Source organism: Malaya genurostris, chromosome 3 (genome assembly GCF_030247185.1).
Source record: "Malaya genurostris strain Urasoe2022 chromosome 3, Malgen_1.1, whole genome shotgun sequence".
Taxonomy (NCBI): domain Eukaryota; kingdom Metazoa; phylum Arthropoda; class Insecta; order Diptera; family Culicidae; genus Malaya; species Malaya genurostris.
Window position 1 is genome coordinate 43047788 of NC_080572.1, and position 14091 is coordinate 43061878.

The following is a 14091-nucleotide window of genomic DNA, read 5'->3' on the forward strand; positions in this document are numbered from 1 at the left end:
ATTTCATGTAAATTAAATAAATTCATATAAATCGAGAAGATGGATCGGAAAAATAGATTTTTATTAGAAACCCACTGTGCTGTCGTTTCCACTGATCAACATTTTATTCACCCAGCCCGATGCTAATAGATATTATAGTGAGTCCAAGATCAATGTCTGATGACTGCTTGAATAGTCCTTATTAGATTAAATGCAAACTTTGAATTCAGCATTTCTCATTTTACGGTATATATTTTTCTTTCAGATGAGCTCGGCGAACATTGATCGTTTTTTCATATGGTGGTGAAGCTCTGTGTGAATCCGAGAGCAAAAATTGTTGTAGTCTAGTTGTAGTACGATACTGAAGTGAAGGATAAAAGAATATTGATGTGAAGTGTTTTTTGGAAACAAAAATCCAGAAATATTAGTTGACCTGTTGGATAATACTCTTCCTGGGGATAACAGATTGCGCTTGTCTGAAAGCTCAATGATTACTCATTGCTATCATCGCCCTAGCTGTCATTTTCAACTATACCTACTACCAAAGCAGCTAACGTTGAAAAAAAGTACTAATGGAAGTAGTAATATAGTGGCGTCATCATTTGTGCAGTATTGCTGGTGTCTTCTTGGATCAGAATGTTTCACTAAAAGTGCGGGGGCAAACAAGTTTTGTTGCTGAGTTCTTTCTTCATTCAAGGTGTGGAACATTAGCTAAAAACCCATGGTGTTATGTGAATGTTGGAAGCATCAGAGTGCACATCATAAAAGTGGAATATACAAAGCAATAAAGAAAAAAGTCTCAAAAATTTGGAAGAGAAAGTGATTGTTTTTTGTGTGCTGTGCTAAGGAAAGGAAAGGGTGGCTGAAAGTGTCACGCAATATTGTCATTCATTCCACACGTGAGTGTAGCTATCAGGAGTGTGTGAGAACGGTATAATTATTAGATACCGAGTGAAATGGATTCGCAACAACCACAACAAAGATCAATGTATGAAATGGAGACACAGGAATCCCGATTTGTAAGTTTCATTCATTAACTCGATTATTGATACCAGACAATGTACGTTTCAGTAATAAAATATTCCAAACTTTGTACATAATGCGCATTCAAATTGCGAGTATTCAGGCCAATCAAAAATTATATTTTTAAAGTTGAATGTTGAGATAATGGCTATCAGCTTTCTGCTATATCTTCTACCCATGATATCGGTATAAGCCATGAGAAATTATTTTTTTCGGATAACAACAACGAACTGTAATAATGGAATAGTTCCCATCATCTCATCTAAAGTTTCATAAATGGTAATTTCCTTTATATATATGTTTTCTAAAATAAAACTTTAAACTAAGCGCAAATCGTGTTTTTCACCGCTCTCAATAGCTAATAAATTAAAAATTCTTCACCTTCGCCGCATCAAAGAAACGAGAAAACCAAACTCACTTGAAAATCTGGAATATTCAAGTGTGAGATAACAACCTAAGCGGTGTTGCCGCATATAGCAACATCAGCACTACCACCACTCGCCAAAAGAAATGAAAGTGTAAGATAACCATTTGGCTCAGATGCTTGTGAACATTAGCTAATAATCGTGTACTTGATTGGTAGTAGTCGTAGTAGCACTAGCGCTGTGTCCGTGAGTATTTTATAGTAACGCATTAACCAGTTGATTGTGCCTTCTAGCGCTAGGTTTTCGAGTGTGTTTGTGTGGCACACGTGCTAGAGGAGGCAATGGGCGAAATAAGAAAGGTGCGGTGTGTAGTTGTCTGTCCATAGTTCCAGTTTCAGCTTCCTTCCTGTCTGCAATATCACAAGCGGAACGATGAACATCTAGCTCGGATAGTTTTCCTTTACCACCATGAGCGAAGTTAACATTCTTGTTCCTATCTTCAGTACAAAAAGACGTTTCCTATCTCCAGTACAAAAAAACGTGGTGTTGGAATTTTCTAGTTCCAGTTTTCTAGTATTTTTTGTGGAAAAAAATTCTATGCTCCTAATTAATGGCAGATTAACGCATGGGATATTACAAAATATCGATTCAAAGATATTGTTACTTACTTTATGACATGTCGAGCCCATCGCAGTCGTATACCTTTTCCTGTACATACGATAGGTGATTTTCATAGCAGCTGCAATTCGTGGTGCATACGTCGTCGACCTCGTCGACAGTTTCTGTCTTCCATCTGCACCCCGCCATAGCTGGTCCGCAGCACCTTTCTTTAGAAAACACTAAGGACACCTTTATATTTCCCTAAAGGTATCATTATCGGGTGTCACCAATGAGCCGAAATACACGAACTCGTCAACCACCTTGGTATCGTCGCCGTCTGACAATATTCGTGGTAGTGTTTCTTATTTCTCTTATATTTTGTTATCGATGCATTTATGACCAATCTGATGTATGTTTCCATCATCTTCTCAAAGTAACGCTTGTCACAATGTCAACGTCGTCAGCGAAGGCAAAAAGCTGTACAGACTCTCGGGAGATCGTACCACTCGTGTCGATCCTCGCTCTTCAAATCACACCTTTCAAATCAATATTAAACAAGAGACAAGAGAGAGTAGACGTAGCCCGAGATATTGTTGTACACGATCGTAAAGAAAGTAAATCAATTTAACTTTCTTTTGTAGTGAATACGACTAACTTTACCATGGGGCATCATCTCAAAATTTATCCTGTACAATGATGGGTAGAACCTAATCGCGAATATCTCTTGTAATCACCGCAGCCATATCTTTTCCATATTATCAAAAATATGATCAGCAATTTATAATGAAATTTTCAGTACTAAAAATTGAAATCTTCAAATTCTTTTATAGATTCATTTAAATTTTTAAAAGATTTTAGCTTTCGGCATTCCTTTCTTGTCATCGGAAACGCGGTGAGTAGTATCACAGACATAACTGGAGGACGTGAATACGAATAAAACTGACATACTTCCTTCACACATACGAATATAGATCATCGTTAATATTATGGTATTTTCGTTTTTAACGGTGGCACAACACCGGTGTAAGGAAGAAAAGAATGCTTTGATTACACCCAAATTGGAACGAATATAGTCACTGCTACACTACACCGGTGTAGCGCTAAAAACAAAAACGGCATTAGTTGATTGTGTGAGTTTTACAACTTTCAGTGATTCGCTTCCAAAATTGTAACGATGCATCTATACTAAAATACGACTTATTGACGACAAACATGTTTTACTATACAATTAAATAATACGGAACAAATGTCAATGAAAAATATAACACATAATGTTATAGTGCGTTGTCATCATTTATCATTTATTTGCACCTGAGCGTTTGAGGCTTTATATCAGAAGGTCTGTTGTTGCTGCTGTTGGTTCTCACTCCGACGTTCAGTTCCGTGTAAAGCATAAAGAGAATCAATCTTAGAGCACGATTTTCGACTGATATGTGCCTGACCAATGTTGCACATATTCTTCGTGTGACTAATTCATTCACTTATCCTCGCTGCGAATATACGGTCTATACTTATGCTATACAGTGAACTATTCACTGCACGAAAGAGAGAAGGGTGGAAATGAATAAGCAATAACCGTAGAGAACCCGAATCTACTAATACATTCTTCGCTGCTGGTATACATCGTGCATGTTCGTTTTATACAATATACATCGTTTGTCATTTGTTCATTTACTTTACTCTTCGAATTGGTTCGAACAGCGTCACTGCGATGATCATTGGATTCCATTCTTCGCGGAGCTTTCTTTATCTAATAAATTCATCATATCTCGTGAGGTAGCAGCAATGGGGGAATGCTGGGATATGGTTTATCACACACACATAGGACTATGGTACTGAAACAAAACGAAAACGTCTTAATTTGCTTGTTTCAAAGATAACACGAACGATCATCGCGAATTAGGTTTTAACGATGATCGCTACAAGTATGTTCAATGTGAATAACAACTGCAAGGAATAGATCTTCATGCGAGCAACGTAGCAGCGACGGCTTCGTTCGCACCCGAGTATACGGACAAGTCCCAATATCAGCACGATTATCGAACAAAGGCGAAGTGAAGCGAACGATGATCATTGGCGTTCGTTGCATTTTTGATATTCGAGCAACATTGTGCCTGACTACCTCAAAACCGTCGTCCGAGTGCGAAAAAAAGCAAGCAAGGGTAATGAGTTTTCCTCATTTTTTCCAAAAATTTGAGAAAATTTATTTTTGAATTATTTATTGTTATCTCACACTATTGAAGATTTGCTGACCAGATTTCGGATGGCATGGAGAAAAAATTAAGATGTTGTGTTCAGTAAAACTTGGGTTATTCTTCCTCAGGGTAAATTTTAAAAAGGCGTCCCAAAGTAAAGTATTCACGTCAAAATACACAATTTTTTCACCATTTAGGATTTCTGAATTTAAGTAGTAAATAAGTATGATATTAATTCTAAAAAATTACCCGTCCCGAAAATACAAAATATATAGTGTAGTGATTTGAAAGAATATTTGCTTATGCAAGCATTTTAAAATTTATTTCTGGAATTGCTATTGTGTTAGTAGAGTGATGAAATCATCAGGATTTACATCTGGAAATCATATGATCTTATCCATTTTTTTTTCTTTAGCTAACACACTACTGAACCGAATGTCATAATATTTTGACATTCCTAATTAGTATCACAATCTGTATATCAGATCGGGAAACTCTTAATCGACGTGTTAGATATAATCCACAAAAATGAATAAGATACCCTCTGGACGTTAACACAACCTTCAGACAGATTGAATGATGCTGTCACGGTCACAGGGCTTGTCTGTATCCTTACTCAATGGAGAAGGATGCACAATAATGGTGCCATGGGTAATTTCTGACAAGAAGAGACAACAATACACATAATGGGAACAATAAAATGGATATGCTCATCTTTCTGAGTGTGCCAAACTTGTCCGGCATTGTCCATGATACAACAAATACTACACTTTGATCTAAGGAAGGGAAGCGATCTACCAATCAAATTTGATCTCTTTTGCAGTATGCAGTTGGTTTTATGATGACCGAATCATGTACTCTTTGTCACCTTTTGGAACCGCAAATGGCTTGGATAACAGCGTCCGAAACTTCCACACATAGTAGTTTAGTTGCATGTTGAAGGTAGTTCTCTCTTAGATTACATTGTAGTATGCTTAGATCCATACTAATGCTCCACTCACTCATCATTCATCAGTCATATTCTACTTAGCAAATGCAAAAAATACATTTATTGCCTCTTCCAAGATTGTAGATTGTTTAGTAAGTATAAGTTCTATTTAATACCTTTTTTAAATATTTCAGCAACGCAATTGCACATGGTGAAATGATCAATGCACAATTTCTGGCCAACGCCAGTGTTCAGTTGATCAACATAGACTAGTTCGTCTGGTGAGGAATTGAAATTGTATATCCTGGATTCATAAATGGGCCCAGTTTAGAATTTGCGCTAATCAGTTGCCCGGCCGGTAAACCTACAAAAAAAATGAATATGATACCTTATGTCATGTAACCACTCTCAACGTAACATTCCAACACAATCTTCTCATTGAACTTGTCGTTTCCTGATCACTGACTACGTACCCGCCACAGTAAACGTTCGCATAGTAAAGTAAAGAGTTCAGACTCGGTCATTCGGAACTTCCGTGCCGTGAGTAGTTAACTTTATCATGAGATAAACCGGATAGTTTAAAAATGTTTACTAGACACAACAAAGGACCTTTCAAGCTCAACTGATATGAACTGTGTTCTTGCAATTCATACAAACATTCATACAAACATCATCGTAAGCAGTGCAGTTTTGCTGTAACACAAGCCATCGAAGACATCCCAATGTTATCTACAGTTTGTTGTCCTTCGCTGCTACAGGTTTTGAAATAGTGTAGTGTTTATTCAAATGATAAATACATGATTTACCAAGATTTAAGCTAAAAAAAGAATATAGAATCAAAAGATTACCTACGCACACTAATTTTCGGGTATATGACACTCGGTCCTCCGGATCTCGTTTAGAAAGTTGCTTTTCGCAGTGATTGCATATCCTTTCGGTGAGAGTATTTTAATGGCTGGTCGTCTTCTGATGGCTGGTCGCGACAAGCACATTCTCGAAATCAATCGCCAAATGCTGTATAAAATAAAGAATGATGTAATTCAATACAGAATCGGTGAATTTGATGAAATTGAAGTTACTGTGAGGACCCTAGCCCGGTGCATGTGGTGCATGATGTTTAGCGAACAGCTGAGTTGGCGAAAAGCGCCAGCAGTTTGTAGTAGGTCATTGCAGTTTCGAATGAATGAATGCGTTACTGCGTTCACAGCAGCTTCCACTACACAGTGGTTTGAATCGACAAAAACGTGAACTTAATTCTCTAGCTGCTAAACCGTTGAACCGATATACATAGTTTCTTTGGAGAACTTATTCACAAAAATATACCTCGTGATTTGATCACAATAAAATATGTGCAAAGCCTACTAAGATAAAAGTTCATTTCAACAACTTTATTCCCCTAAGAGATAGAAAAATGATGTCTTCTACAAAGTTTTAGAATTTCTAACGAGAAAAAACTTTGCCGAAGAAGCTAAAGGTCTAACGCATATAGTTTCGGATATATGAAGCATTTCCTTTCGAAACCACTTAAAATCAATTTTTTGTACATAACTTTTTTCGCAATAACTTTCAGTGTCTACTATATTCTAGACAATTGCCAAAAACGTAAAATTACACATTTTTGTTGAAGACTGTGTACGGTTTGGCTTTTTCCTTAAAAAGTTATTTAACATTTAAACTTTTATATACACTAACTTTAACTACTAATAGGAAGCAGGGTCGCAGACCAAATGGCACATACATATACTTTTTGGAAAGTTTAAATCAAGTACTATAAAGTTACGAAGTGTGTAGCGTGGCCTTTTCAAAATGAGTGAATGAGAGAACAAAATATAGAGTGCTTTTTTTACCATTTTTCTTAGGAAAAACGTACATTAATAAAATTGTTTATCTTCATATAACGCGTTTTTTGTGATATCGACCGAGTTACCTTCAGGCAAAAACTTTTGCAAGAAATTGTAGTCCAGGTATAAAAAATAGAGCATCCGTTTTAACGCTTTTTTTTTTTTTTTACTAAAACGACTATTTTTGTTTTATTAAAAAGAGCTTTGCCGGAAATGTTAAAACATTGGAATGTAACGTATGTAACGTTGAACCACTCACGCATTTTATTGTAATATTATCATCGACCAAATGCTCCAGCATTTTTATTATCAACCAACTCTTTTGTGTTCTTAAAAATAATATGCAGCGCTACTCTCACCACCAACACCAACAGCGCATATTTGGAGCAGAAATTTAATATAAAGTTACTTCACTGTGCTTCATTTTTCAATATACATTAAAAGTAAAACTAAGCGTCAATATAAATAAACGGTCATATTCATTGAAATTAAAGTATTCCAATTTAGTTTTACGATGTTTTTTGGCGTACTGGTAGTGGTGTAAGATATCATGCTTTAAATGAATTGGATTGGAATTAAATGAACGGATAAGGAATATTCTATTAAAATAACTTAAGTGAAATTTGTCTAAATTTAATGAGCACGTTAACAGGCTTCTTTAGTTTGATCAATTGCATACAAGAATGCATCATGAAATTATATTCAATCATTACACCATTGCACCAAAGCTACACTAACGACCGATTCCAATGTTTTAACATTTCCTGCAAAGCTCTTTTTAATGAACCAAAAAGAGTCGTTTTAGTAAGAAAAAGTATTAAAACGAATGCTCTATTTTTTATACCTGGACTACAATTTCTTGCAAAAGTTTTTGCCTAAAGGTAACTCGGTCGATATCACAAAAAACGCGTTATATGAAGATAAACAATTTTATTAATGTACGTTTTTCCTAAGAAAAATGGTCAAAAAAGCACTCTATATTTTGTTCTCTCATTCACTCATTTTGAAAAGGCCACGCTACACACTTCGTAACTTTATAGTACTTGATTTGAACTTTCCAAAAAGTATATGTATGTGCCATTTGGTTTGCGACCCTGCTTCCTATTAGTAGTTAAAGTTAGTGTATATAAAAGTTTAAATGTTAAATAACTTTTTAAGGAAAAAGCCAAACCGAAAACAGTCTTCAACAAAAATGTGTAATTTTACGTTTTTAGCAATTGTCTAGAATATAGTAGACACTGAAAGTTATTGCGAAAAAAGTTATGTACAAAAAATTGATTTTAAGTGGTTTCGAAAGAAAATGCTTCATATATCCGAAACTATATGCGTTAGACCTTTAGCTTCTTCGGCAAAGTTTTTTCTCGTTAGAAATTCTAAAACTTTGTAGAAGACATCATTTTTCTATCTCTTAGGGGAATAAAGTTGTTGAAATGAACTTTTATCTTAGTAGGCTTTGCACATATTTTATTGTGATCAAATCACGAGGTATATTTTTGTGAATAAGTTCTCCAAAGAAACTATGTATATCGGTTCAACGGTTTAGCAGCTAGAGAATTAAGTTCACGTTTTTGTCGATTCAAACCACTGTGCACTATGGTGGATGATGAATACGACATAAAAAAAATGATTATGTGTATTGAAAGTGGAATCAAATTGACATATCATCAATGAGTTGCAATCTGATATGCCATAGAGCCGATGTTTTACTGAAAACTCAGAAACAAGCTACTCTATTATTATATTATGTGAACGCTGATTTGGATGATTACTGATTTACAACAGGTTTATTCTTATTATTATTGTGTCATAGGAAAAGTCTCATTCAAAAAATATGATGATGATGATGTATAAGAGTGCAGCATCGGAAAGTATATTGGTTTAACTTTTTATTTGTATTTAACGAATATCGACTACAAAATTAAAGATGAATGAAATAGCGAAAGTAAAAATTTTGCTAACTATCCTAACAATTCCTTAATCCCTGGAAACATTCTGCAAATTGAATTATTCTGAATGGAATGAAATAAATTTCAGGAGGCAATTCGTTCAAACAAAACTCTTCCAGTGGATGAGGAATTACTTATCCAATCTTTCGCATATGATGCTTTCTTTCCATGACATATTATCAACTTCTTTTCCTCGAATGCTATCATCAGTAAGCCATAGTAAATTTCAGTGGTGGCATTATTTGTAGATTTTAGTGGTGCAAAATTTATGAACTCAACTGAACAAACTAGACACCTCTAAATAAATGAACGTGGGATATATGCATTATGTTATCTTTGTTGAATGATTGCACGGTTCAAGAAAACGACTTTATGTTTCCAATATCTTAAAATCAAACTGTTTAATTCGGTGCTTGTGATCATCTTAAATGCTTTCTGATACAAGTGCACACCCTTAGAAAATTTCGCAGAATTCGGCAATTTTTTACCAAATTTTCAACAGCTGAATGTTTGGTCATCAGTTTGGATTTAATTGATTACTGATCGTTCGGAAATAAATTTGTAATAAATGTTTCATATAATTTTCAACTCACGATTGTATTTTTCGATTTTGGATATTTTTCTCATAAACGATTGAAGTTAATTAGAGCCAGTAGATACGGTTTAATTACCCTATATATCCCCGATAAAAAGAAAAAATGTTTATCAGTAGCAGCCGGTAAAAATTGAGAAAAAAGAAATGCTACTCAATGTCAAGGTTGACCGAAATTGTGAGCGCCCTCCAGAATACTGCACAATCCGTCAAGTTCACCAGAAGTTACCCTCAAACGATATGTGTTGACAGAACGTGGACATAATGATATGAAGTTACTTTCTGCCTATAAGTAAAAAACCTTTTTTAATCCACCTAGTTGTGTAATGATGCCTTTCTCATATTACTTATATTTTCAAAAATACCACTAAAAGATTGTGTGAAGAAGTTCCTATTTCAATCTTAATTAAAATAAGAAACTTTCTTTGGGTATAAACCAACATAACCTTTTTAATTTGTAAACAGTTATGTCAAGTTAATAAGAATTTTTCTAAGCATCGTTGCACTAAATGATTCAACACACTCTGAATGAAACTAAACAGCAGTCTATGAAACTATAGGAACTTTTATTTAAGTCTGTTTGTGGAAATCGATCAAATTATCTCTGAGAAAATTGAATGAGTATCGTTTTAGAATTTTTGACCACTATTTCCAGTACTTCTGGAACCAGAAACATGGAACCAATATAGCCGAAGTCGGTTCGTTTAGTAAGTAACTAATATAGCCTATAAATTGAATCAGTTTTGAGCTAAACCTAGAAGAAGATCGGAGCCAAGCCGTATGTACCGACGCGTACCAGTTTTGCATCGTCATTTTGAATTTGCATGTTTTGACACTCATCGTCCTATAATTTCGGAACGGGAAGTCGGATCTGGATGAAATTGCACAGTATCTTTAAAGACAATGAGAGCTTCAATTTGAACCATGATTTTGGAAATCGGTTTATCCGTTGCTGAGTGAGTTCCGTTTTTGAAGCTTTTCATCACTATTATCGGTGCTTTCGAAAGCGGAAACCGGGGACTAGTAGTCCAAAAGTAGTTTTATATATTCACTAACTAACAAGATCTGACAACTAGATAAATTTAGCAGTAAGTTTTATGAAAATGTGCACCTCGTTTCGCCATTGCTTGTGAAAAAATACTCATGATATTGGAAATTTTCACAAATCGCCCTGTAATACCGCAACCGGAAGTTGGATCAGGATCAACTTTTCAGGGACTTTTTAAAGAATTTCAAGACCTTTTATTTGTTTCTTAGTTTGTGAAAATCGGTTCAGAAGTTTCCGAGAAAATTGAGTTGCACATATTTCCTTGTAATTCCGGAATCGGAAGTCGCATCAAAATAAAAGTCAGGAACTTTGTATGGGACGTTAAGACCTTTCATTTGAATCTAAGTTTGTGAAAGTCGGTCTCGGTTGTAAAGTCTGTTTTCACAGCGATTGCATAGCCTTTCTAGAAAGGCAAAAATAGCATTGAGGAGTTCTAATGTTTTGAAAACTTGTGCACCGGTACCTCAATCCATTCGACGAACCCCCCCCCCCCCAGATTTTTTTCGTTTGGTTGATAAAAAATACACTTACTAAACATTTTAATAACTGTTTGACATTTAGTTTTCACGACAATCATTACTAACAGAAGTTCGGTCATTGGAAGATAATTTTATCATACGAACAGTATGATTTTTACTATACTCGGTGATTATTCAGATTTACTGTATGAATTGTGAAGTTATTTACAGATTTTTGTAAAAAAAATCTTTTTAATCTACCTAGTGGTGTAATGATGCCTTTTTCATATCACTTATATTTCCAAAAAATATAACTAGAAGATGCTTTCAAGATTTTTTTTTCTATCTTGAACAAAATAAGAAACTTTCTTTGGGTATTGACTATCATAACCTTTTCAATTTGTAAACAGTTATGTCAAAATTATATGAATTTTTCTTTATTAGCATCGTCGCACTAAATGATCAAACTCACCTTACCCTATAGATCTGGAACCGGAAGTCGGACCAGGATGAAACTAAACAGCAACTTATGAGACTACAGGAACTTTTATTTGAGCCTGTTCGTGGAAATCGAAGCATGATGAAATTCAATAGCAACCAACCAAGCCAATGAGAGCTTTAATCGTGAAAATCGGTTTAACCGTTGCTGAGAAATCGAAGCGAGTTCCGTTTTCTGAGCTTTTCTCCACTATTATCGGTGCTTTTGGAAGCGGAATCCAGGAACTAGTAGTCCCAAAGTAGTTTTATATATTTACTATTTAACAAGATTTATCAATTAGCTAAATTTTTATAAAAATTATTTTATAAAAATGAGCACCTCGTTTCGCCATCGCTTGTGAAGAAATACTCATGAAATTGAAAATTGTCACTAATCGCACTGTATTACCGGAACTGGAAGTAGGGTCTGGATTAACTTTTAGGGGACTTTTTAAAGAATTTCAAGACCTTTTATTTGAATCTAAATTTGTGAAAATCGGTTCAGCCATCTCTGAGAAACGTGTGTGACTATTTTTTCATTTTTTGTGCATACTATTCTGTAATTCCGGAAGTCGGATCGGGATAAAAATTAATAGCAGTCTATGAGATCATAAGACCTTTCATTTGAATATGAGTTTGTGAAAATCGGTTCAGCCATCTCTGAGAAAATTGAGTAACATTGTTTGTCACATACACACATACATACATATGCACACACAGACACACACAGATCTTGACGAACTGAGTCGAATGGTATATGATACCCGGCCCTCGGTTTTCACAGCGATTACATAGCTTTTCTATATGAGAAAGGTAAAAACTTGCGTATCTGATCGTCCAGTATAAAATTGCATTATTTTTACATTTTGCATAATAAAATTCATGTACTAAAACATCGACTATTTCTAATGATTACTGTAATTTCTAATGATTACCGTGATGAATGTTTTAATTCACTCCCCATCTTTACGTGGCACATATTATGCCAGAGAGGTTACAAACCGACGTTGTCTGTACCGATCTGTTTCCCGCTTTCAAGAATTGATGACATCACATTTTCAAAATGTGCAAATGTCCTTCATAGGATACGACCATATCGTCACCTTGCAGTTAAAATGTTCGAAGAATATTTGACAACACCACAGGGGAGCCATCCCGGTCCTGTGATTTTCTTGCATTACTTCAACGATATTAATTTCTTACTGGATGGACCGCCTTAGAGCTTGAGCTTGAGCGACTACCCCTGGTTGCTACTCCGTTACTGATCGGGATTAGCTGAAATTGTACAAGGAAATTTCTAAATGATCTAACCTGGGACTGGTAAATCATTCTTCAATGTACATCTTCTGGTAACCCCAGAATTCATTGATCAGTACCGACGCCGGCCAGGCCCGAACGTAGATCGTCTGAAAATGAGAAGGGATGTTAGTCCAACACTTGTTATTACTAGAGGCCGTATATACTACTGCGCCCTCCACAAGTGTCACGGGAGAAGGAGTATTGTTATTGTTAGTATAAATTTCAGTAATTGTAGTATTCGCGTACGACCTAGTATGTTCTGGTTTCAAGATGCTCGGATGCACCACTAAAGTCACTGGCTTTCCGAGTGAAAATTTCAACAATATCCGATACTGAAGTCCCGAGGAGTCTTGATTCACAGTTCTTATTCGTGGAAACTGAAGGAAAATTTGAAATACTATCGCGTAACAAATAAAAACTTCCCTATTTTTTCTAAATAATACCTACTATAAAATAAACGAGTGAATAGGATTTAGACAAAATAGTTGATTCATTGTAGTGACATATTCTAAAAATTTTTATAAAATCATTTTAAATCACCAAATAAAGGTTAACAGATTTCACACGCGGCTTGATTTCTTATTATTTCCGCTTTATTGTTTTATTTATTTGTTAAATTTATTAATTAGTTATATTGGTTGATCTGGGCAACCGGCTACCGAAAGAAAATTATGAATTTATCAAACAAACAAGTATGTTTTACTATTTATTCAACATACCGATATATGTTATCTCTGTTATTAGCTTTGTGATATTAACGAATTTGCGCAATAGTTGATTTTTATCATTCAATTTATAATCTTGGAAGACAAGCAATAGCATAGAAAGAGAAAACATCAAATAAAACTTTTATCCAAAGCTAGTCGCAAATTGATAAGTTGATTGAACAGATAATTTAGTAAAATAGAGTAATCAGAAGTGAAAAGTTGAAAATATTTGTTAACTAAAAGGAACTCCTGCAATTGTCGCCATTTACGACATGGAAGCTGTGCTACTGAGTAAAAAGAAGAAATGTTAGTCCGATACTCGTTGTTTTTGGAGACCGCGGGTATCACTGTATCTCCACGAGCATCGCGGGATAGGAGATGTGTTAGTAGGAAGGGAAAGAGATCCGGATATGTTTAGGAAAACAATATGATCTCAACAAAAGCTGATTTTCGATACTCAGGAGAAATATAATAAGACATTATAAGTAAGAAAAAAATAAAATATCTAAGGAACCTAAGGATCTCACCAGTATACTTTTTCTCCTATCCAATTTTAGGTGTCCAGCTTGAATAACACGATTGACTTGTAGATTTTCACACATTCCATAGAAATCTTATAACAATGTCGTTGAA

At 35.0% G+C, this 14091-nt stretch overlaps 1 protein-coding gene across 21 annotated transcripts in view; it reads left to right on the top strand.

Annotated features, from left to right (window-relative positions):
• LOC131438455 (patronin) overlaps window positions 1-14091 on the top strand; it is a 112465-nt gene that overhangs the window by 915 nt on the left and 97459 nt on the right. For all 21 annotated transcript variants that reach the window (XM_058608483.1, XM_058608489.1, XM_058608501.1 and 18 more), the window contains exon 2: window positions 245-998. In XM_058608483.1, coding sequence (XP_058464466.1) covers window positions 936-998 — 63 coding nt within the window. In that variant the 5' untranslated portion in view covers window positions 245-935. The remainder of the gene's footprint in view (window positions 1-244; window positions 999-14091) is intronic.